This window comes from Dendropsophus ebraccatus, chromosome 5 (assembly GCF_027789765.1).
Source record: "Dendropsophus ebraccatus isolate aDenEbr1 chromosome 5, aDenEbr1.pat, whole genome shotgun sequence".
Taxonomy (NCBI): Eukaryota; Metazoa; Chordata; class Amphibia; order Anura; family Hylidae; genus Dendropsophus; species Dendropsophus ebraccatus.
The window spans coordinates 36,233,316-36,257,820 of record NC_091458.1 but is presented as its reverse complement, the minus strand read 5'-3'; the positions used below and the strand labels follow the sequence as shown (position 1 = coordinate 36,257,820).

General features: G+C 43.3%; 1 protein-coding gene across 2 annotated transcripts in view; it reads left to right on the top strand.

The window, feature by feature from the left end:
* FLT3 (fms related receptor tyrosine kinase 3) overlaps window positions 1-24,164 on the top strand; it is a 66,074-nt gene extending 41,910 nt beyond the window's left edge. For both annotated transcript variants that reach the window (XM_069969866.1, XM_069969867.1), the window contains exons 10-24: window positions 88-191; window positions 5,229-5,337; window positions 5,414-5,589; window positions 7,804-7,895; window positions 7,986-8,121; window positions 8,636-8,740; window positions 9,397-9,507; window positions 9,597-9,750; window positions 13,912-14,036; window positions 15,537-15,658; window positions 17,867-17,989; window positions 20,799-20,910; window positions 20,996-21,095; window positions 22,807-22,912; window positions 23,018-24,164. In XM_069969866.1, the coding sequence (XP_069825967.1) occupies window positions 88-191; window positions 5,229-5,337; window positions 5,414-5,589; window positions 7,804-7,895; window positions 7,986-8,121; window positions 8,636-8,740; window positions 9,397-9,507; window positions 9,597-9,750; window positions 13,912-14,036; window positions 15,537-15,658; window positions 17,867-17,989; window positions 20,799-20,910; window positions 20,996-21,095; window positions 22,807-22,912; window positions 23,018-23,125 (1,783 nt within the window). In that variant the 3' untranslated portion in view covers window positions 23,126-24,164. The remainder of the gene's footprint in view (window positions 1-87; window positions 192-5,228; window positions 5,338-5,413; window positions 5,590-7,803; window positions 7,896-7,985; window positions 8,122-8,635; window positions 8,741-9,396; window positions 9,508-9,596; window positions 9,751-13,911; window positions 14,037-15,536; window positions 15,659-17,866; window positions 17,990-20,798; window positions 20,911-20,995; window positions 21,096-22,806; window positions 22,913-23,017) is intronic.
* Window positions 24,165-24,505: the final 341 nt, after the last annotated feature.

Below are 24,505 nucleotides of genomic sequence, written 5' to 3'. Positions count from 1 at the left end.
TGTAAGCATAGATGGGAAATATTTTCACGTTGAGTTCTGGCAATAAAACCAAATTAACTTGAAATCTGCTTCTTAACTTTTTAACAGCAAATCTGAATACTGCCACCATAGAAATATACCTGGAGAGTACACCTTCCATGTAGAAAATGATGACGTGCAGCTCAGCAAAACCCTTACCTTGAACGTACTCCGTGAGTTACACTATAATAAGCCCATCAGTATTCCTGACATTACTTACACATAAGGGATATCTGTGTGGACCAAGCCAGATGTCACAGGGCAGGTCCTCTATTACCCAGAGCTGAGAAACATCATGTTGGGGTGGTCAAGATCTGTCTATGTAATATATTTCATGTCTGACTGGCCACAGCAACATACTAACCACATACTAGAGGAATAAGAGGTTTCAATTACAGATGAGCATTATTCATCTGGTGGGTGCATAATAGTATTAGGAATGGGATGTCATTTGTGATTTGTTGGTGAAATATGTATTTTGCAGTGTGTTGAGATTTAAAGGGGAAGTCCGGCCATTTTAAAATTCTGGCAGCCAGCAGGTACAGGGGGGTGTTTGATAATAAGTACTAACTTACCTTTCCCCGTGCCTGCGGTCAGGGCCGGACTGGGACTGAAAAGCAGCCCTGGCACACACACCCCACCAGCCCACATACAAGTCTCCCTGCACCCATTGCACCAACTGTGCCACGTAGAAAATTTTTCAGATATAATCAGATACCAGGTGTGCGCAGTATTATCACCCTGCAGACTATATAAAAGTATACAGATGTGATCAGAAACAAAATACTGAACAATTATAGATTATCTGTTTGCTCTCCTGTCATCTGTCTTATGATTCATACTAATAAAAGCCACAGTATTCTGCCCTGTAAACTATTCTTCAGGAAAAGCAGAGCCCCAGGAGAGCTTCATCTTATGGCCATGTTCACGCAACGTATGTTTAGCATAAATCACAAATTGCAACAACGGCCGTGATTTATGCGAAAACATACTTTGTGTTGGAATGAATAGAATGCTGGCCGGAGCATATACACACATTGAATAGCGGCCACATGCCAGTTCACACAATGGAGCGTGCGGCTCTGGCTGCATGCTTCATTGTGTGCAGCGGTGAATTGGGATGTGGGGCACATGGGTGCCCCCGCATCTGAATTCACCAGAAATGAAGATCAGCAGTAACACCGGCCGTTCTGTGACCCGCCCAGGTCACAGAATGACAGGTGTTATACCATGTGTGAACATGGCCTAAAGTTACACTACTGAAATAATTCAGGGGCATCTTTCCTCCCTACCTTTGTATTGTGCAGTTCCCCTGTTTTTCTTCCTGGAAATGGTTCCCTGGTCCCTATACACTGACCCATCCAATCATCACTGACAGTATCAGACTGTGGGGACACATCTTATTAAGCAGCGGATGTCAGTCAGGCCTGGGATACATAGAGTGTTATAGAATGTTCTATTCTTGTGTCACTCTCCATGTAGACCAGGCCTGAGAGAACAACACAAAGCTCTAATGTAGGATTCTCCAGAATTGTTACCTCATGGGGGGCACAGATATTCCCTATAACAGAGGTCAGGAGAGCGGATAGTGACGGCCGGGGATTCACAGGTGACGCCTTCTCTCATCCGAGTCACTCTCCTATCCCAGATCATTAAGGAATGACCCCAGACCCCTAAAAAAATGAATATTGGCTGGTGTAAACTGCCCACAGCAACCAATCACAGCTCCTCTTACATTGTACCAGAGTTGAAAGCTGAGCTGTGATTGGCTGTTATGGGCAGTTTACACCAGTTGTATATTTACACCCTTTCATAAATCTTCCCCAATAACTACACAGTTTAACACCTCTTAACCCTATTCTTAATAGTGCACCAACTCCCTACCTGAGGTTGAAATGCACTATAAAGGATAGGGGGGAAGAAAATAACACCGCCATACCATGACCTCATATTACCACCACCTATATGCCACTATATGCAGACCATGTATACCTCCATACAGTCAGCATATTACAGCACAGTTACAGTACACTCAGTGACTCACATGTGACCTCTTCTCTGATTGGCGTCTTCCTCTTTGGTTGTTTTCCCCACTTGGCCCCGGCTGTCATGATGACGTCTTCTGGTCACCACTCATCTCCACCGGATCTGTCAGACACACATCTTAGGCTCTGTACATAACACCACCTGCCCACCTCTATACAAGCTGCCCATCCATAGTGCCCCAAATGGTTATAACGCCCCCTTCTGTTGCCCATGCAGTATTAAATCAACCTTAATTCCAGAGTGCTACTATAATAGTGTCCCAAATAGTATATCCCCCAATAGTGCCCCCTATAGTAGGTAATCCCCCCATATACTAGTTAAAGCCTCTTACCTGATGCTTGTACATCACATTGCTAAAGAAATCTGTACATTAGTATGTTAGGAGCCCTGTGGGCGTTCCTGGGCCCCACTGCACCATTTGCCCCTGCATGTTGCCTCCTACACTCATACGTAAGACTAATTTACAGATTAGGATTAAAGTTCAAAAAAACATTGTGATTTATCCAAGCATCGGAGGAGCGAAGCTGGGAAGAGGAGGAAAGGGGCTCCAGGAGCCTTCAGCAGCTTCAATTACAGCAGTTTTCCTTTAATTTCAACTGGGCCTCTCATAATAGTTTCCCCAATAGTAGGTAACTCCTCCTTGTACTGCCAGATATACTATTTACTCCCCCCAATAGTGCCCCTATAGTAGGTAACTTCCTCCCATCCTCTCTGACAGGGGCGTAACTAGGATTCATGGGGCTCCATAGCCAAAAAAAATATATGGGGGCCCCCCCAACATGCTCACCAGTCCCGGCAATATGGTGCTGTCCCTCTTCGGCAGCTCTGAGACGCTGTCCCCTAGGATGGGGCTGGGTGAGGAGTAGCAGGTTAGGGTGAGTCCCTGCAGGTGTGGGGACCACTTTGAGTCCGGCGGGGGTGGGGGGTGTTTGACACTGGGGGCCGCTCATTATACCAACTACTATACAGGATGCTAGGAAAACTGAGAGACCCCATTATACAGGATGCCAGGGAAGCTGAGTGACCCCCATTATACAGGATGCTGGGAAAGCTGAGTGACCCCATTATACAGGATGCTGGGAAAGCTGAGTGACCCCATTATACAGGATGCTGGGAAAGCTGAGTGACCCCATTATACAGGATGCTGGGAAAGCTGAGTGACCCCATTATACAGGATTGCTGGGAAAGCTGAGTGACCCCATTATACAGGATGAAAGGAAAGCTGGGTGACCCCATTATACAGGATACTGGGAAAGCTGAGTGACCCCATTATACAGGATGCTGGGAAAGCTGAGTGACCCCATTATACAGGATGCCAGGGAAGCTGGTGACCCCATTATACAGGATGCTAGGAAAGCTGAGTGACCCCATCATACAGGATGCCAGGGAAGCTGGGTGACCCCCATTATACAGGATGCTGGGAAAGCTGAGTGACCCCATTATACAGGATGCTGGGAAAGCTGAGTGACCCCATTATACAGGATGCTAGGAAAGCTGAGTGACCCCATTATACAGGATTGCTGGGAAAGCTGAGTGACCCCCATTATACAGGATGCCAGGGAAGCTGAGTGACCCCATTATACATCATACTAGGGAAGCTGGTGACCCCATTATACATCATACTAGGGAGGCTGGTGACCTCATTATACATCATACTAGGGAGGCTGGTGACCCCATTATACATCATACTAGGGAGGCTGAGTGACCCCATTATACTTACCACCCTTCCAGTTGTCCATGGCATCTTTCCTCCTCTGGCTCTGTGTACTCTGCTGGTGGGCATCGGGGGGCGGAGCTTACCGCGGAGGGGGCGGGGCTTACCGGACATACCCGGGAGTCGGTACTATTGGCAACTATGGAGAGGGGTCGGGGACATGGCTCCCAGGCTGTCGCTCTCCTCTGGCTTAAATATGCGCCCGATGCATGACGTCACTTGCCTGTGCCGGCCCGGGATGCTACTTTTCTCTCAGCACAGGGGGCCCTGTATGTATTCCCAGAGCGAGGCTGGGCCCAGCAGACAGCGCCACCCACTGCACACACAGAAGTGCAGTGATAAGTGTGTGACAGTTTGGTGTCCGGCAGCGGCCCTGACTCCGGCAACAGCCCGAAGAAGCTACTTAAGCAGCACCATTGCGGCGGCTTAATCAGCTGCTTTGGGCCGCTGTCGGACACCAAACTGTCACACACTGTCACAGCCCCGCGGCCCACAGACTGACAATCTGGGCAGCCCAGCGGGCATTTGCCCGATCTGCCAGATTGCCAGTCCGGGCCTGCCTGCGGTAAGTGCCGGTACTGACTGCATGACCCCCAGATCTCTGGCACTGACATGTCACAAACCGGCTGATGGACTGGCCACTCAGCCAGTCAGTAACTGGGGCAGGAGACCCCTCCAGTCACTGATTGGCTGAGCGGCCAGTCCATCAGCCAGGACAGGACAAGTCATCACAACAAGGGGTAAAATGTAGAGATGAGCAAACCTGGAGCATGCTCGAGTTGATCCGAACCCGAACTTTCGGCATTTGATTAGCGGTGGCTGCTGAAGTTGGATAAAGCCCTAAGGCTATGTGGAAATCATGGATATAGTCATTGGCTGTATCCATGTATCCCAGACAACCTTAGAGCTTTATCCAAGTTCAGCAGCCCCAGCTAATCAAATGCCAAACATTCGAGTTCGGATCGACTCGAACCCGAACCCGGTTCGCTCATCTCTAGTAAAATGCCTTCCAGCGGGGTCCCAAGGCCGGTCCTGTCCCTCAGTGCAGGCATTGGGAGAGGAAAGTGCGTACTCATTATAAAATTCCCCCTTGCCCTTGCCGGCTGCTGTATTTTCAAAACCGACGGACTTCTCCTGTAAAGGGGTTATCCCTGATTAGAAAAACATAGCTGCTTTTTTCCAGGAAAAGGCACCGCTCTTGTGCTCAGGTTGTGCGTGGCATTACAGCTCAGTTCCTGTGAAGTGAATGGAGGTCAGTTGTAATAAAACACACCTCCATCACATCTTCAGGTTTTGATAAAAAAAAAACACAGGAACCAATGAGAAAAGATGAGAATTCTTTTTTTTTTTTGGGGGGGGGGAGGTGCATATGTAGACCTGTATTGCTGTATTGCCAGATGCTGTATGAGTGTAAGATTTTACTGGTTTGTATGTTTCCTTTTTATATTAGAAAAACCTGAGGTGGAATGTAAGATGACCAACTATAAGAATATCTCCTGCAAGTCACAAGGTTATCCGTTACCAACCTGGTCATGGAAGAAAAGTGATGGCAGCGTCAGGTATATTGGTTACCATAACCATAATGGACATTTCTGGATGATATGGCGCCTTTATTCATAAAGATTTCATTGACAGCTGTAAACTAGAAATCAAGAATGGATTTACACATGGACGGCAAGAAAGACATGGGAACACCTGGATGTCCACTAGCACCCTGGATATAGAGGACCAGGCGGAGACTGTCACCATCTGTATCTGCGCTGCCAATTCTGCTGGACAGACATGCACAGAGGTTTTATTAAAAAAACTTGGTAGGTTTGGTCATTTAAACCATGAGGGGTATAATAGAAGGCGATGGGTCTTGGCTAGGCTTCACCAGTTCTAGCCATCAAGGCCCCTCAGCTATTGCTTCCATAAAAAAGGTGTTCTATGGGTATTCTCATCTAAGCGTGATATCAAAAGCCTTTAGCTGCCCCATAGAGAATATGATGGCTGGGAGGTGCACTTAGTACTCCATTCATTGCATCACCATCTTCAGGATCAGTGGGGTCCTAGTGGTCGGATCCTCAGCAAACAGCTTGTTATCTGATAGTGGATAACAAGCCAAGATGGAAATTCCCCTTAAAAGGTGCACTATTGCAAAAAATATTTTAAGAAATCAACAGGGGTTGTGGTTGCAAGCAATTTAGCAATTTAATGTTTTCTGTATTTAAATAAACGTTTTATATGGCCACTAGGTGTCTCCCTTCCTATCAAACAGCTATCCATGCTCCCTCTGCGCTGATATTTGGTCTTTTCTCTGTTCAAAAAAAAGAGACTAAACACAGGAAGTCCCAGTGCTTTGCACGCTCACAGACATGGCTTGGTATTGATTGACAGCCATTCCTAAGCACGCACAGAAAGGTACAAGTCTCACTGCTGTGCATCCACATTAAATAGCAGAGAATCCTGGAGGAGCTCGCATTGTATGGTCAGCTCTCCTGTCACAAAGCACCAAAACCTCTCAGCGACATTATACTGACTGAATTGTTGTATAACAAAGAGCATTGTCTTCTGGGAAGATGCAGAGCTGACATTAATATAATAATAAGCCCCCTAGTTAATCCCTCTCAATGGATATACAACCTGCATGATGAACAGGTGTCTCTTGGTCTCTTTCTTTTGAACAGAGAAGAGACCAAATATCAGGACAGAGGGAACATGGTTTGACAGGATATATAATGTTCATTTAAACAGATAAAACCTGTGGGCACAGAACATATATAGAGACACATGGACAACCCTATACAGAGGGTCGGGGAGGAGACCTGATGTTTCATCAATGAAAACTGCATGAACACTGCCTAATCTCATGGTGGCTACTATGGCTGGTGTCCAGGACGTGGCGTCTTCTGATTAGGGGCATGGAGCTCCTTCTATTTCGTTTACCTGGCCCCTCCTCTCATCTATGATTGACAGCTTTAGCGTCTGTTCAGGGGACCACTTGAGCTGTCAATCATAGGTGAGAGAAGGGGCTAGAGAATCTCTCAGTATAGAGTTTAAAGTGTTACTGTAGTTTCATCTTTTTTTTTTTTTTTTCCCAGAAATCAATAGTCCAGGCGATTTTAATAAACTTTGTAATTGGGTTTATTAGGCAAATATGCAATTATCTGCATTCAAAAAGAATTTCCCCAGGTCCCTCCTCCCCCCCTTCCTCTCTCTCATCCACTGCTCATTATCAGGAAATCTCGACTAGTTAACATTAGTCGAGCCCTGTCTGTTCTATGGAGAGGGAAGGAGGGAGATTAGTCGCCAGCAGAGAGCAGAGAACAAAGGATTACATAGTAGGAGCTGTGTAAAAGTGGTATTCAGAGGTCAGAGAGGTCAGTGCTGACTTCAGAGGAGATAGCCCGGTGATGTAGCTGTAAATTAACTCTTTGTTGTCCTGTTTTGGTGCCTCATCTCCCTCCACCCCTCCCCTCTCCATAGAAAACAATGAAGACGGAGGAGAGCTTCAAACTGCTTTTTTATGAATGAAAAAATGCCTTTTTTGGCTAATAAACCCAATTACAAAGTTTCTTAAAATCATCTGTACTAAATGACACTGACACTTTAAGGCACTGGTCTTGGTGGGGGCTGCGACATCAAACAACATTCTGCTACACTCTGTTTAGAGCTGTCATGGCTGAGTCCCTTTAAAGGGGTTATCCAGCGCTACAAAAACATGGCCACTTTCCCCCCTACTGTTGTCTCCAGTTTGGGTGGGGTTTTGAAACTCAGTTCCATTGAAGTAAATGGAGCTTAATTGTAAACCGCACCTGAACTGGAGACAACAGTAGGGGGAAAAGTGGCCATGTTTTTGTAGTGCTGGATAACCCCTTTAAGGCCTCTTGCACATGACAATGCTGTAAGCAACCACCTGTAGACACATTATTGTCTCTCCCCAAAACAATGCTTATAGACAAGTCACCTATGTCATTATCCATGAGTAGCTTGGTTCTTTAACTTATAACCCTCTAAATCCAACCATCCTATTTCCATTGCAGACCACCATCATGTTATTCTCCTCAGTGTAACCGCACTTTGCAGCCTGTGCTTCGCTGTTCTATTTGCACTGATTCTGAGAAGGTACAAAAAGGTAGAATTTTCTCTATTTTAACAATATATCTCTATATGTTGTGCTTATATATGCTCATTTCATTCCGTTTTCCTATTATTTTTTGCACAGAAATATAAATACCAAAGTCAGCTGCAAATGATTCAGTTCCTCGGGCCCTCTGATAATGAATACATCTACATTGATTTCAGTGTTCTGCCCTATGATGTGAAAAAATGGGAGTTTCCAAGAGAGAATTTGGAGTTTGGTAAGATGAAGCTTAAAACCAGTCCAGGCAAAAAGAGCATGCCCCAAATATTTCATGGTGGCACAAGCTTTACGTGGCACATCCTGATACGAACAGTGAGGAAATGTTCACACAATCATTTTTGAGGCCAAAATAGGTCCGTATTTTATAATTTTTGCCTCTACAGACATTGTGTGAACGTACCCTAAAAGTGGTACATGGCATGACCACCTGGTTTTGGGCATAATTTGTACTAAAATTTGCCCTAAAATTTTGGAACTTTTTACTTTATAAGGCTATGTTCCCACAACATCTTTTTGGGCAAAATAACGTCCATTTTCTGATAACAATTGCCGTAAATAATGTCCATGATCATTATTGACTAGTGTTGTAAAATAACGGACGTTATTTTGTAAACAACTTTATTTTGCATAAAAAGACGCTGTAGGAACATAGCCTAGATCTGCTTGAATGTTTTATACGATTTTCTGTACATACAAACCACCCACTGAATCTAGTTTTCTTCATATTGTAGGCAATATCATTGGATCTGGAGCATTTGGGAAAGTGGTTACTGCTAAAGCCTATGGAATCAGCAAATCAGGCGTATCCCTGCAGGTGGCGGTCAAAATGCTGAAAGGTAAGAGGAAAAACATGGAATCTGTAAATTAAGCACTATTTATTGGTTGAACCAGTACTTATTAGCTGCTGTATGTCCTGCAGGAAGTGGAGTTTTTTTTCCAGTCTGATACAGTTGCACTCTGCTACAACCTCTCTCAGTGTCAGGAACTGTCCAGAGCAGGAAAGGTTTTTTTATGGGAACTTGCTACTACTTTGGACAGTTCCTGACATGGACAGAGGAGGCATCATAGAGCATTGTTTCAGACTGGAGAGAATACATCACTTCCTGCAGGACATACAGCAGCTGATAAGTACTGGAAGACTTGAGATAGATAACTTAAAACAGATAGACTTGAGATAGATGACTTAAAATAGAAGTAATTTACAAACCTGTATAACTTTCTGATGCCAGTTAATTATAAAAAACTTCCCTCCAGAGTACCCCTTTAATATAGCTTCAACTATCAATGTACACCCCACCATCCTTGATTGGTAGATCTCTCTCTATCCTCAAACAGGATGAGATCAATTAATCAAGGCCGGTGGGATGGAGAGAATCCACCAGAGACCGTACTGGTTACATATGGTTCAGGCAGCATTAAAGTGATAGGCAGTTTACCAACAGACTCTCCCATAACAGTCCACACAGACATCTTACTTTAAGTTAAATTTCAGAAAATCCTGATGCTTCAGAAAAAGATGCCCTCATGTCTGAGCTGAAGATGATGACCCAGATTGGACACCATGACAATATAGTCAATTTGTTGGGTGCATGTACCGCATCAGGTAAGTACCATTCATTTCTTCCATTCCTCTTACTTGAGACATTGTATAGAAGTTCTTCATTTTTCTTTATATATATACTTTTATTACAGGTCCGATATATCTAATTTTCGAATACTGCCCACATGGCGATCTTCTCAATTACCTGAAAAGCAGAAGAGACTCATTCCACAAGACATGGTCAGATGTTGTCAAGGATAATAACTTCACTTTTTACCATAATTTTAACCAGGATGAGAAATTCAGGTATTATACGTGAATGGACTTGACAACACACGGTCTATGGCGCAGTATAATTCTATCAGATTTTACATAAATTTTGACACTAAAAGGGCTCTCTCCATCAGACACCATATTCTCCCCCGCAGATATCCTGGAGAGAATGGCTCCGTAGTATGTTGTCCGATGGGACATGTCACAAGTGCATGAATTCTGACAGATAAAGGCTTATTTATGTCTTATAGACACACAGAGGTACAGCCCCACAGGAGTCTACATAGACTATTACAGGTTCCTACATTGTACTGTGCCAGAATACATTAGTATGCAGTAGCCCTAAGGGTATGTTAGCATGCGGTATATTCATTGCAGAAATTTTTGTGACTGGATATTATTTTAGTTCCTTAGAAATGTATTCTTTCTGCACAACCACTTTTAGACACATTTAGATGCATTGAACAGTCATAGAAGTCTGTATATCGCTACTGCATATCACACTGCTGCTTACTGTACAGGAACCTGGACATCCATCATGATGACATTAGTTTCTGCTTTGAACAGGGTTTCCTGCTCAAAAGTAGAGCACATACACATGTACACACACATGCAAATGTGCACTGTACATGCAGTACATACAGACATCAAATACGTACCACACATATACTGTATACATTACATACATAGGCTATGTTCCCACAACGTCTATTTTTGGCCGTTTGAGTCCAAATAACAGCCATTATTTGGACTCAAATGGCCAATAAAAGACATTTTGAGAAGATAGCCATAGTCACTCTTTACACAGATACATATACTTATGCACATTACATATCTATATCCATAATACTAACATACAACTTACTGTGTATGCAGGAAAGACGCAACGGGGCCCCTGGTATGCAATCCTTATATTCAGGTCTTCTACTCCAGTGCTTCTTAATTCCAGTCCTCAGGCCTCACCAACAGTTCGTGTTTTGAGGATTTCCTTAGTATTTAACAAGTGATATAATTATACTCAGTGCATCAGGTATTCTCACAGCTGTTCTTTGTATGGGAAATCCTCAAAACATGACCTGTTGGTGAGGCCCGAGGACTGGAATTGAGAAGCACTGTTCTACTCACATCCCAACTCTATGTCCCTGTCTCCTTCCTCCTCCTCTTCTGCCCTAATAGAAAGCGGCCAGAGACCATAATTAGGAGGTGGAGGAAGGGCCATGTAGGTTGAGAGGCAGACAACTGTTTCTGGGTTATTTATTTATTTTTATAGGTCCATCATATACCCTTAAGGGGTATTCTCATTCATTTGGCAAACTTGCCTCTCCTTCTCCTGATATGCTGCTCTTTACTTCTCATTGTTGACAGTTCGTTTTCTAGGTTACAGACCACCACTCTTCTCTAAAAACAGTGGTCTGACTGGTATATATATATATATATATATATATATATATATATATATATATACACTACCGTTCAAAAGTTTGGGGTCACATTGAAATGTCCTTATTTTTGAAGGAAAAGCACTCTACTTTTCAATGAAGATAACTTTAAACTAGTCCTAACTTTAAACAAAGACACTCTATACATTGCTAATGTGGTAAATGACTATTCTAGCTGCAAATGTCTGTTTTTTGGTGCAATATCTACATAGGTGTATAGAGGCCCATTTCCAGCAACTATCACTCCAGTGTTCTAATGGTACAATGTGTTTGCTCATTGGCTCAGAAGGCTAATTGATGATTAGAAAACCCTTGTGCAATCATGTTCACACATTTGGAAACAGTCTAGCTCGTTACAGAAGCTACAAAACTGACCTTCCTTTGAGCATATTGTGTTTCTGGAGCATCACATAAGTGGGGTCAATTAAACGCTCAAAATGGCCAGAAAAAGAGAACTTTCATCTGAAACGCGACAGTCTATTCTTGATCTTAGAAATGAAGGTTATTCCATGCAAGAAATTGCTAAGAAATTGAAGATTTCCTACAACGGTGTGTACTACTCCCTTCAGAGGACAGCACAAACAGGCTCTAACCAGAGTAGAAAAAGAAGTGGGAGGCCGCGTTGCACAACTAAGCAAGAAGATAAGCACATTAGAGTCTCTAGTTTGAGAAACAGACGCCTCACAGGTCCCCAACTGGCATCTTCATTAAATAGTACCCGCAAAACACCAATGTCATCATCTACAGTGAAGAGGCGGCTGCGGGATTTTGGGCTTCAGGGCAGAGTGGCAAAGAAAAAGCCATATCTGAGACTGGTTAATAAAAGAAAAAGATAAAGATGGACAAAAGAACACAGACATTGGACAGAGGAAGACTGGAAAAAAGTGTTGTGGATGGATGAATCCAAGTTTGAGGAGTTTGGATCACAAAGAAGAACATTTGTGAGACGCAGAACAAATGAAAAGATGCTGGAAGAATGCCTGACACCATCTGTTAAGCATGGTGGAGGTAATGTGATGGTCTGGGGTTGCTTTGGTGCTGGTAAGGTGGGAGATTTGTACAGGGTAAAAGGGATTCTGAATAAGGAAGGCTATCACTCTGCACCGCCATGCCATACCCAGTGGACAGCGCTTGATTGGAGCCAATTTCATCCTACAACAGGACAATGACCCTAAACACACCTCCAAATTGTGCAAGAACTATTTACAGCAGAAGCAGACAGCTGGTATTCTATCGGTAATGGAGTGGCCAGCGCAGTCACCAGATTTGAACCCCATTGAGCTGTTGTGGGAGCAGCTTGACCGTACGGTACGCCAGAAGTGCCCATCCAACCAATCCAACTTGTGGGAGCTGCTTCTAGAAGCGTGGGGGCAATTTCTCCAGCTTACCTCAACAGATTAATAGCTAGAATGCCAAAGGTGTGCAATGCTGGAATTGCTGCAAAAGGAGGATTCTTTGACGAAAGCAAAGTGTGATGTAAAAACAATGTTATTTCAAATACAAATCATTATTTCTAACCTTGTCAATGTCTTGACTCTATTTTCTATTCATTTCACAACGTATGGTGGTGAATAAGTGTGACTTTTCATGGAAAACACAAAATTGTTTGGGTGACCCCAAACTTTTGAACGGTAGTGTATATATGTATATATATATATATATATATATATATATATATATATACAGTGTATATATATATATATATATAGGGGGGGAAGGAGGTGTGGCCTCCCCCTGCTCCTCATCTATCATGGCATAAATCATGATTCATATCTACAACTGCTGGGAGCAGGTGTAGATTTTGTACACCAGACACAGGATCAGGCGCACGGCCGAACGGATTTACTAAGAGGCGTGCACCTCTTAGTGAATTTGGCAGGGGGAAAGGGGGCCTAATATAAGACCAGGGTCTGAGTATACTGGTCTTGATAAATCGCCCCCTATATCCCTCTACATCTAGACAATGAGCTGTGAACAATGAAAGAGCAGCATATCAAGAGGAGCAAAGTTTGCTGTATTTGCCAAAATATTTTACTTGCTGTGTCCTAGGTTATCTATGTTTGTTGGTATGGGAATATCCCTTTAATGGTATACAGAGATTATTGTCATTTATATCAGTTTCTTTCCCAACTAGAGAATCTACACACTAAGGGCCCTATTCCACTGGACGATTATCGTTCAGATTATCGTTAAATCGTTCGAATCTAAACGATAATCGTTCGGTTGAAATGCAGTTAACGATTAACGACCGAACGAGAAATCGTTGATCGCTTTAAAAGACCTGGACCTATTTTTATCGTTGCTCGTTCGCAAATCGTTCGCGTTGAATAAGACATCGTTCGGTCGTTCGCAATAGATACGAATGCAATAGCGAATAAATAGCGAAGAAAAAACGATCGCAATTACGATCATAAGTAACGATTATCGTTCAATGGAAATGAGTGAACGTTTTCAGGTCTTTCGCAATAGTGGTCGTTTGAGATCGTTAATCGTTAATGATATGCAAACGATAATCGTTTGGTGGAATAGGGCCCTAAGGCTATGTTTCCACAACGTCTCCTTTTTACCTGTTTTACGGCCATCATTTTGAAGTAGAAAAACTTCTGTATTATAGTCTCAAATAAAGTCCATACAGCCAAAAAAGAGTTTGTGGAAACAGCCTAAAGCTAATCTCATAGTAGGTCAGTTAGTACTTTAGTTATTTCTCTTTGGCATTGACCTTCATGGTGAACATATTTGTTTTACACACCTCTAGAGATAGACCTGTGACAGTGTTAAGTAACCGTTCTTATACGTGGATAACTACAGAGCAAGAATGTGACAAAAATCAGCACAACGGGGACTTGTCGGTCACACAACCCGAGGTTGTACAAGCTGAAGGTAAATAATCACACGCAGAACCTATAAAATCTACTCGTTGGATGTTCTATCTTGTAACACTTTAAATCACACTTTAAACAGCCTGCTGACAAGGTTACTGAATAGTCATAGGAAACTTTAGTCATGGAATGTCCTTAGGAGTATGATGTATGGAAAGGGTTTGGCACAGGTACTGTATATGTCCACCAAGAGCAAAAGCTAACTGCCCATGTACTGATAAGTACAAGTTAGACAAGCAAAGAACCAAGAGACTAATGGAAACATTAAAGGGATCACATTTAACCCAATGACTTTTCTGTGTAATGCAAGACAGTACAGGTCCTCCAGAGCAAAAGACTCACTTTGTGACTGCTCTCCCCCGGCCAAAAGGTATGAATACTGAAGACAGGGCCCACCTCTGTTAATGCAGAATTCCCTATAGAATGCATGAAAATGGACAAATGGACATCCCCTTTATGTCTTGAAAAAGAAACCACTGAGAACTCGTAGTTGGACTTAAAAATTGTTCTCCATACTTGATCCCAAAGCAGCTTGGGAGCTTGAGCAGTTTAACAAAGAGGAATAGAGAGAAACAGCAATAACCTTGTGCATGAAGCTGATAAAGAGCTGATAGACGGAGCGCTCAGGGGGGATAGTTAGAAATTAATCTAAAGCACTGAGTGGAAATATTTCATTGTAATAATAGCATAGCTATAGAGGGTGCAGAGGAAGCATGTGCACCTGACTCCTAGTACCAAAAACCCTTTGGTCACATAAGAAGACTCCGGCTTATAAAATGGCCCATAGTTAAGGGAGGATTTACACATTTTACATTGGAGCTTCAAGTTCCACTTTCTGTTGATCAGAGTGAAAAGGTGTCTCATTAGAGGATCAGCCTCTATTCTTCTCTTCTCTCACATCTCTTCTCTACTCTTTCCTTGTGTCTTCTATTCTCTCTCATCGCTTGTCTTCTTGTCTCTTCCTCCTTGTCTCTTCTCTTCTCTATTTTACTCTTCTCTTATTTCTTCTCTCACTTCTCTACTCTTCTCTCTTGTCTTGTGTCTCGTCTCTTTTCTTCTCTAGTCTTCTCTCTCATCTCATCTCTTCTCTATTCTCTCTTGTCTCTACTCCCGCGTGTCTTCTCTTCTAGTCCCTTCTGTACTTCTCTCTTGTATCTTCTCTTCTTTCTCTCTCTTATCTTTTCTCTCCTCTTTTGTTTCTTCTTTACTGTACTCTCTAGTCCCTTCTTTACTCTTCTCACCCATCTTTTCTCTACTCTTTCCTCTTGTCTCTTCTCTTCTATCTCATCTCTTCTCTTCATGTCTTGTTTCTTCTCTCTCTTCTCTTTGCTCTCTTCTCTCTAGTCTCTTCTCTACTCTTCTCTCTCGTCTCGTCTAACAGTGTAGGAAGTAGGCTAGGTAGTCTGTCCTATAATTTTGCACATTGAAGCCCTGTCTGTACAGACCCCTACATTAAATGTTAATTGAAAAAATAAAATCTCCTTTCTGTCTTGTCTTTTAGAAGTAAAATACCAAAACACCAAGACGTACGAAGAGGAGGACTTGAACATCCTCACCTTTGAAGATCTGCTTATTTTCTCATATCAAGTCGCCAAAGGAATGGAGTTCCTTGAATCGAAGTTGGTGAGTTTACAAGGAGGGTGTTGGACTTTTGACCTTCCACGCTGTTACTAAATCTGGAACTGTTGTGGAAATAGAGTGGTCACTGTTCTGCCTCTTATAGATACATTCAAGCCTGATGGCTCCAGTGGAGAGGAACATTTATCATCAGCACAAACAATGCATTAAAATAGAAAAAGCCCAGAAATGCCTCCAATTAGCCTAAGTGATGACGGTGGTCTTGTTTACTGTTACATGTCTATTCGCGTTGCCTCATTTACATGTATACTTCCTCTGTGCTGACTACGTGCGCGCTACTTTCTGTAAACAGTGTGCAGAAATAGGTTGCAGCTCAGGGAGGTCTGGAAACTGCACGGTAGATGGAGGAGGGGGGGGGGGGATCCATCTGGTCAAATCATCGTCATCATTTGGCCGGCACTTTAAGAATTAGCGTAATCTGTTTCTCCGTCTATTTTAGATACCTTGCACGTGTCGGCAACACTGTTTAGAAAAGGGACCTACAAAAACATACTGGAATAGATCAATGAGAAACCATAACAGATCACGTGTGCAGTGTTTATAAGGCATCAGGTCACACTTGTTTATGTTTTTCCCCTGGTTGGCAGCATTTAAGATGTGGGTGTCATCTGATGTATTATGCAGGTGTTACAGGGCACAACATTTCCCTTACAAAAATCTTGTCTCCTGGCCTGGAATATGCTGAACATGAATTTTCTAAAGGGTAGAGATTGCAGAAGATTCCCCGATGCCCCATATATTTCTGAATTTGTTGCACAGTAATAAATTCTTTAATTTATGCTGATGATGAACTGTATATAAATGTGGTTGTAGACTGTGTGTGAATAGGCTCCAGGGTTTTTACACTGTAAATATAAAAAATGTAATGGTGTGAACCAGGGATGGACGAAGTATTTATCAGATTGGGAATAGCATGAGGTCTTAGAGACTTCTGAATAAAGAAAGGAGGGATAAGCCGCTGCCAGACTCCTCAGCTGGTGATTTATCTCTCCAATAGAAAATAGAAGGATTGAACATGCCCGATCCTCCTCTCTTTTGGCACCATCTTTTGGGGTAGAGTTGGGTGTCCCCATACACATTAGACAATTGTCCAGACCTGCTAGAATTGGTGGGTTTTGCCATCTCTTTACTAATGTATATTAGAAGAGGCACCCGTCTATTGACTGTATTTAAGGGTGGTGGGTTTTGACACTTCTTTTTACTTGTAACTGGATCCAAACCTCTTGGTTTCCTATCTTGATGGCATTTCCTGATGGTCTGATCCACACCAATCATAAGGCAGTGGTATATCTTAGGAAATATGCTATTACCCTATGAGAAGGGAATACATCTTTATATATTAGAATAAAGGGAGCGCACCATTGGTGTAGCACTGTGGCTAAAGTTAAGGCCCTATTACACGGGTCAGCGCTCGTTTGCTCCTCGTTCCCCGCTCGCTGCCGCTGCTATTCATCACGGCTGCAGCGAGAGGGTGAGTGCAGGCGGGGGCGGCGGGGAGCTGCGGGGGGGCTGCCCGGGTGATCGCTGATCGTCCGGGCAGCCCATAGGATATAGCAGCGTCTGCTGCCGACGTTCCTATTCAACGGAGCGACGGCAGCAGATCGCTGCTATATCAGTCGCTTGTTTTTCAACATGTTGAAAAACAAGCGACTGCAACAATCAGCCGACATGAACGATGTCGGCTGATTGTTGCACTCTATTCCACGGGACGATTATCGTCCGTAGCGGCCGATATCGGCCGAATACAGACGATAATCGTTCCGTGGAATAGGGCCTTTAGTTGGCTAGGTTAGATTCCATTGTTCTCAGGGACCTAAGCCATTGCCAGATGTGTCTGGCACCAGTTGACCCCTCTCTCCCTATTCAATGTACAGTATATACATGCTATCTGATCATGCATGTGTATGTGGGGATTGAGAGAGAGCAAAAATATGTAGAATTCAGCTCACCACATTGCAGTTTGGAGAACCCAGTCAGTTCCCAAGATATGTAGTCTTGACAGCAAAATATTAAAGAGATTCAAGCACTAAAGGTTCTGCAAACAAGCGCTAATCTCACTGATTGGTGCTCATTTGCTGCCTTTTATCGGGCAGTATGAAAGGACCCTTACTAAGGAGACTTTCCTAGACACGCACTGATATGACTGCTCTCTGTGCCATTTTGATACCTTATTAATTTCACTACCTTCTTCAGTGCATTCACAGGGATCTTGCAGCCAGAAATATACTGATAAACAGTGGAAAAGTGGCCAAAATATGTGATTTCGGACTTGCCAGAGATATTGTGAATGATTCCAACTATGTGGTAAAGGGAAATGTAAGTTCATTTCTAATCACCTTCATTGTTGTCCTTGTAACTGGAAGTTTGTGTTAGTTCCTAGTTTGTTGCTGCTATTGACCAAGAGTCATGTACAGAACAATCACATACCTCACTTCCTAAATCTGAATAATAAACTATGAGAAATTTAAAGGGGTTATCCAGGCATAGAAAAACATGGTTGATTTCTGCCAGAAATAGCACTTTACTTTTGGGTCCTCAGTTTGGTTGTGGGGTTTTGCAGCTCAGTTTCATTGAAATGCCGTCTGGGACGCAGGAAGAAGAATCCTCACCAGACGGCCGGCCGATCTGCGCATGCGCGGGAAAATACCTGTCTCCATGCTGATGAGGCCACTATGCATATATTAATATGCATAGTGGGCAGTACGGTGGGCGGTGAACTGGGCCGGCTGGGTGACACAGGAGCTGCTGAAAGACAAAGGAGGGGGCGGGCTGAAAGACACAGGAGGGGGCGGGCTGAAAGACACAGGAGGGGGTGGGCTAGGTGGGACACAGTGGTGCTCGGGGCAAGTGGGACACTCCCCAAATGCTCTAAAGAACATAATTTGCATAAGGGCAATTAGGCTTTTACTCAGCAATGGGGAGTTGGACAAGTTTCAGAACGGGGATGTGCAGCTTATGTAATCATCTTATGGGGCATATCAGCAGGTTCTCTGGTCAGAAAGCGGCACACTTTAAGGGGTTGGCCACTTTATTGTAAAAATGGTCAGCGTACAGTATTAGTAATTATACTCACTTAGTATACTGACAGCAGCCCCCCCTGCTCACTTCCTCCAGGCTGTGCTGTTCTGCTCTGTGCTCAGTCTGTCTATAAGATGGCTGACATGGAGGAGCAGGGCCGGCCTTAGGGTAGATGAAGCCCTGTGCGGAATTTGCTTTTGCCCCCCCCCCCCCCACACGCACACACACACACCACAGACCACTCTTTGACACAGCACAATCAGAAGCAACAGGGTATGAGGCCAGAATGAATACTAGTAGTGCAATACTAACCATTTTTACTGCCCACATAAACCCCTTTAAGGACATATTTTACGTCTCCACACACGGTATAATGCCCTCAAAGTGCCTCCACACAGTATAAAGTGCCCCAACACAGTTATCTTACAACATTATTAAAAATAAATATTACAACCTTACAGTCTTTACATTTTGCCTCCATCCTGCAACTGAACAAAACAGAAAGACATTACCAATGATACCGCCACACCATGAGCACTATCACTACAGACCCTATAACAGGGTGCAGGTACATCCAGTGACTCACAGGGGTCGTCTTCTCTGATTACTCTTTCACTTCCTCTTTTTCTCTCCATCCAGCATGGCCACCTTGAAGTCTTCCCCAGGCTTTGAATCCTCTCTCCAGAATCTGCCAAAGAAACATTTTAGGCTACTTGCTCCAGCACATTAAATAGTTAGATCCCCTGCCCCCTGCCCCCCACACACACACCATATATAGTAGTCTGGCCCCTTTTTGAATCCCTTATATAGTGGGTGCCCACCCTTCTGTGTTATACCCTATAGTAATGCCCTCCCAAGCCCCTATTGTTAGTGGCCCCCTCTGCGCAGTCCCCTATCGTAATGGCCCCATGTGCTCTCCCCTTAGTAATGCCTCCCCCCATAGTAATGCCTCCCCCATGTGCTTTCCCCATAGTAATGCCTCCCCCCATAGTAATGCCTCCTCCCATGTGCTCTCCCCATAGTAATGCCCCCTCCCCAAGTACTCTGCCCATAGTAATGCCCCCACCTCATGTGTTCTCCCCATAGTAATGCGCCCTCCCTATGTACTCTGCCTATAGTAATGCCCCTCCCCATGTGTTCTCCCCATAGTAATGCCCCCTCCTCATGTGCTCTCCCCATAGTAATGCCCCCTCCCCACGTGTTCTCCCCATAGTAATGCCCCCTCCTTATGTGTTCTTCCCATAGTAATGCCCCTCCCCATGTGCTCTCCCGATAGTAATGTCCCCTCCCCTGGTGTTCTCCCCATAGTAATGCCCCCTCCCCATGTGCTCTCCCAATAGTAATGCCCCCTCCCCATGTGCTCTCCCTATAGTAAGGTACCCCCATAGTAATGCCCCCTCCCCATGTTATCTCCCCATAGAAATGCCCCCTCCCCATGTGCTCTCCCTATAGTAAGGCTCCCCATATAGTAATGCCCCCTCCTCATGTGCTCCACCTATAGTCATGCCTCCTCCCCATGTGCTCTCCCTATAGTAAGGCTCCCACCATAGTAATGCCCCTTCCCCATGTGCTCTCCCTATAGTAAGCCTCCCCCAATAGTTATGCCCCCTTTCCATAGTAATGCCCCATCCCCATGTGCTCTCCCCATAGTAATGCCCCCTATGAAAACAGATATATGTAGTCCATAGTATTCACTAATATAAATGAAGCACATATAAGTTGCTTGTATTCCCATCAAGTAAAAAAAAAATCAAATCAGGTCATAAAACTGCATACATTAAAGGGGATCAGCGAGTAAAGTCTATGTATGATAAATAGATATCGATAAAATAACTGTAAAACCACTAGTATAACATTATGGACAAAATTATTAGACATCTGAAAGATCAGCAGCACATCCAATGGGAGATTGTAAAATAATGTACAATTATCAAATTATCACAGTACAGTAGAAGCATACAAGCACTACAATTAACAATAAAGAAGTCAACAGTGCCATCTACTGGACACATAGTAGTACTGCTTAAATTTTTTTTAAATAGCTTTCAATTAGAAAGCTATTCTGCATACAAAAGGTTCACAAATTTCTATTTTCTGTCTGTTCCAGGCTCGACTGCCAGTTAAATGGATGGCTCCAGAGAGTATATTTGATGCAATATATACTATCAAAAGTGATGTGTGGTCTTATGGCATTTTGCTTTGGGAAATATTTTCTCTTGGTATGGTTTATTTTATTATATAAATATATAGAGCTTTACATACATACTGTCTATATACAATTCTGTGCTTTGTATCTGCTTTAAGGAATTAATCCATATCCAGGGATACCTGTGGATGCAAAATTTTATAAGCTCCTGCAAAGTGGATTTAAAATGGACCAACCATTCTATGCTACCGATGAGATGTGAGTACACGATAAAGGAAGCCAGAATAGAGTCATAGAGGTCATTGCACTTCCTTGTCCTTGTCCTTGAAATGCAATGCAGAAAAAAAGAAGAAAGAGAAGGGCAACATGCTGTACTATGTTGCAGGATGTAACAGGGGTGCAGTGATAGTAGAGGGATCCAAAGAATGATCATCAGAACACTTCTCCCCGGATTCACACTGCCTTTCTTTTCTGTAGCAGATTCTCTGGTGTATCCTATAATACTCTGCTTGACACACAGCTTCTCTTGATTGTAAATATTTGACCAGGAGAAACCTCTAACATACAGACAAACCGCAGGTTATGATACTCTATAGCAGGGGTATGGACCCTTGGCTCTCCAGCTGTTGCAAAACTACAACTCCCATCATGCCAGCTTTAGCTTTGGCTGTCTAGGCATGATGGAAGTTGTAGTTTTGCAACAGCTGGAGAGCCAAGGGTCTCAACCCCTGCTCTATAGCTTGCAGCACTTAAGGTAACTCTGTCAGCTGCCATTGACATTCCAATATGCTGATACTGTTAGATAGCTGTTAGGGCAAGGAGACACATAGTACCTTTCATATATCTGTCTGTACTTCCAGAATGTAGAAAAAGTGCAAAGTGTCAGAGAGGCGTTCCCAAGCCCCTGACCTGCTTCAAGCTTTAATGCCTTCTCACTCCTCACTCCCCCTCCCATCCCTCTCCCTGCTTGATTGATAGTCAGTTGCAAGCAGGATCATGTATAGGAGGGGGAGAGAGGAGGCATTAAAGGTTGCAGTAGGTATTTACTTTGGAGAATAAAATCATTTACCATGGTACCATGTGTCTATTAGATCAATTATCCAACTGTGTCAGCAGTTTGGAACCTGAATTTACGATCCCTTTAACTAGTTACCTATTTTCATTTTTTAAAAACCCAATGTCAGAAACTTATGGTCCGTTTACACGAAGCGATAATTCGCCCAATCGATCATTTAATGATTTCGAAGCAACGATTTGGTTTTTATAACGATTAGCATTTAAACGAATAAATTGTTAGAAAATTTGTTAGGAAAATCGTTATTGCGATCGTTTTTAAGATCGCTTAAGTCCATCTCACACATAGGGGTAATCTTTAAAAGACTGTTTACACAAAGCGATCTGCGAATTTTTAGCGAACGACCAACGACGATTTGAGAACATGTTGAGAGACCAAAATGAACGATTTCTCGCTCATCGCTTGATCGTTCGCTGTGTTTACACGAGCCGATTATCGTTCAAATGTTATCGTTATTGCGAAAATTCGAACGATAATCGTTCCGTGTAAACGCACCATTAGCCTAGAAGTAGAATTACCTACTTAAAGGTCATTTAGAATAAACTGGTTATATATCAAATAGACTAATGCTATGGATTATCTTTTTCACATGAGCCAATTGAGTATCAATTACTATCATTATGTAGCCGCTCTATAATACATACTCTGCATAGTTGCTGTTGTGTTCTTACATTGATGGTTAAGACACAGACCATTTATTTCCATGTGTAAATGAAAGCTGTCACCAAGTGTGAAGTGAAATCCCCCCCCCCACACCCGAACTATACATGGCAGACTTGTACCTGCTGTAATGGCGGCCTGCGGAGCTAAGCTCTTCCATTCCAGTCCTGCAATCCCTGCTCTATTATTACCACTAGTTCCGATTTTCTTGATCCATTTTTGCTTTCTCTGCAGATATTTCCTGATGCAATCCTGCTGGGCTTTTGATTCTAAGAAAAGACCACCCTTTTCAGAACTGGTCTCCTATCTGGGGTATCAGATTTCCAATATAGAAGCTCTGGTACGTGAGATGTATTTGCCGTATGTTATCATGTTGCTGTCACTCATCATCATCATACACATACATCTTGTATTCTAAATCCTTTCTTTATTATATTCTATACAGATATATCAAAGCAAGAGTGACTGTGATACAGACGATAGCTGCTGTAAGACACCAATAGAGAGTGCGCTGATCCAGGACTTTGTGTCTGTGAATACACCACTGATCTAAAGCCGAAGCCAAGAGGAAGGGCTTACTAGCAGAAGCTTTCATTGGCTTTTTGGGCATTTTTATCTCCATCTTAAACTTGTCTCTGATAAAGATGAATCGCAGAACACTGGGATTTTAGGTGAACTAAAGGCAGAAGTCATCAGATGTTGCTTTACAATTGATGCTTTGCTGAATTATACGGAATGTAGGGGACAATGCAAAGTATCTATATACCAGGAATAGGTGCCATCATATAGGGTGCCAGCCAAACACCCCTCAGTGTGCATCCATCTCTACCATACCCCAACACAACAAGTACCTATGTCTTGGATCTAGGGAAAAGGTGAGCATCCTGGGACGTTGGGTACATCACCAGTAACAAAACCTTTTGTGCACTGCCTCCCATTTTTGGGACTCCCTCAAGGTACTGGGATCCAGTATGAGAGTCATATTTTCTAGCTACAGCTCTGATATGATATACTGTGTCTAGTTACAACTCCGAACGCAAAACGCAAAGAAGCTTGCATATAATGGAATCTACAGGAAAAAGTGAACAATTACTACTACTACTGCCTACTACTACTACTAAAAGTAGTTGGCAAAGCACAAATGGCCTCCCGAAGATGTGTTGATGGTTGACAATGTAAAAGGCTTGCAGTTGGGACCACCTGTCATCATGTACTATTGGGGCAAGCGAATCACGTGATAAGGCACCCACCAAACTCTACCCACCGAAAGAGCTATCCATTGAATCCAGCAACGAGATGCTTATTCCAAAGGAACTCTTTGTAATGGCTGCCCATTGTGGCAAATAGATGGGGGTCCGCTCGTATGCATAAATATATGCCCTTAAAGGGCAAAAACAAAGTAGTTTTCTAAGGTAGATAGCCCCTCTAGAAACAATGTATATATTAGAACTATAAGATCCATTACTCACCGTTATTGGCTTGTGCTTTACGCTGAGCGCTATTGTATAGTGGTACAGTTTTTATATTGTCATTGCCTTTTTTTATGACTAAGAAATGCATACTATTAAATGAGTACTATGAGTACATTATACCTTGTGCTTTCTTAATAAAAAAGTCCAAACGTCTTGCGATGTTGTTTGTTTTCCATTGTTTGTAAAAAGTAAAGGGGGAAAAGCAAGGGTTTAATGGCTAAATAATTGATAATTGTCTGCTGTATTGTTATGTAGATGGTGTAGAGGTGTTTAATCCCTGTGGTGGAACGTTTGAGTTGAATAGACCCGTGAGGCGCTGACCGGCTGTAACGCCTGGAGTCGTGGATCCACTGAGCCGTCACTAGCGATGGCACTAACCTCACCAGGGAGCGGAGTCCTAAGGGGCCGCTGGTTTTCACCAGAGCCCGCCGCAAGGCGGGATGGACTTGCTGCGGCAGGCG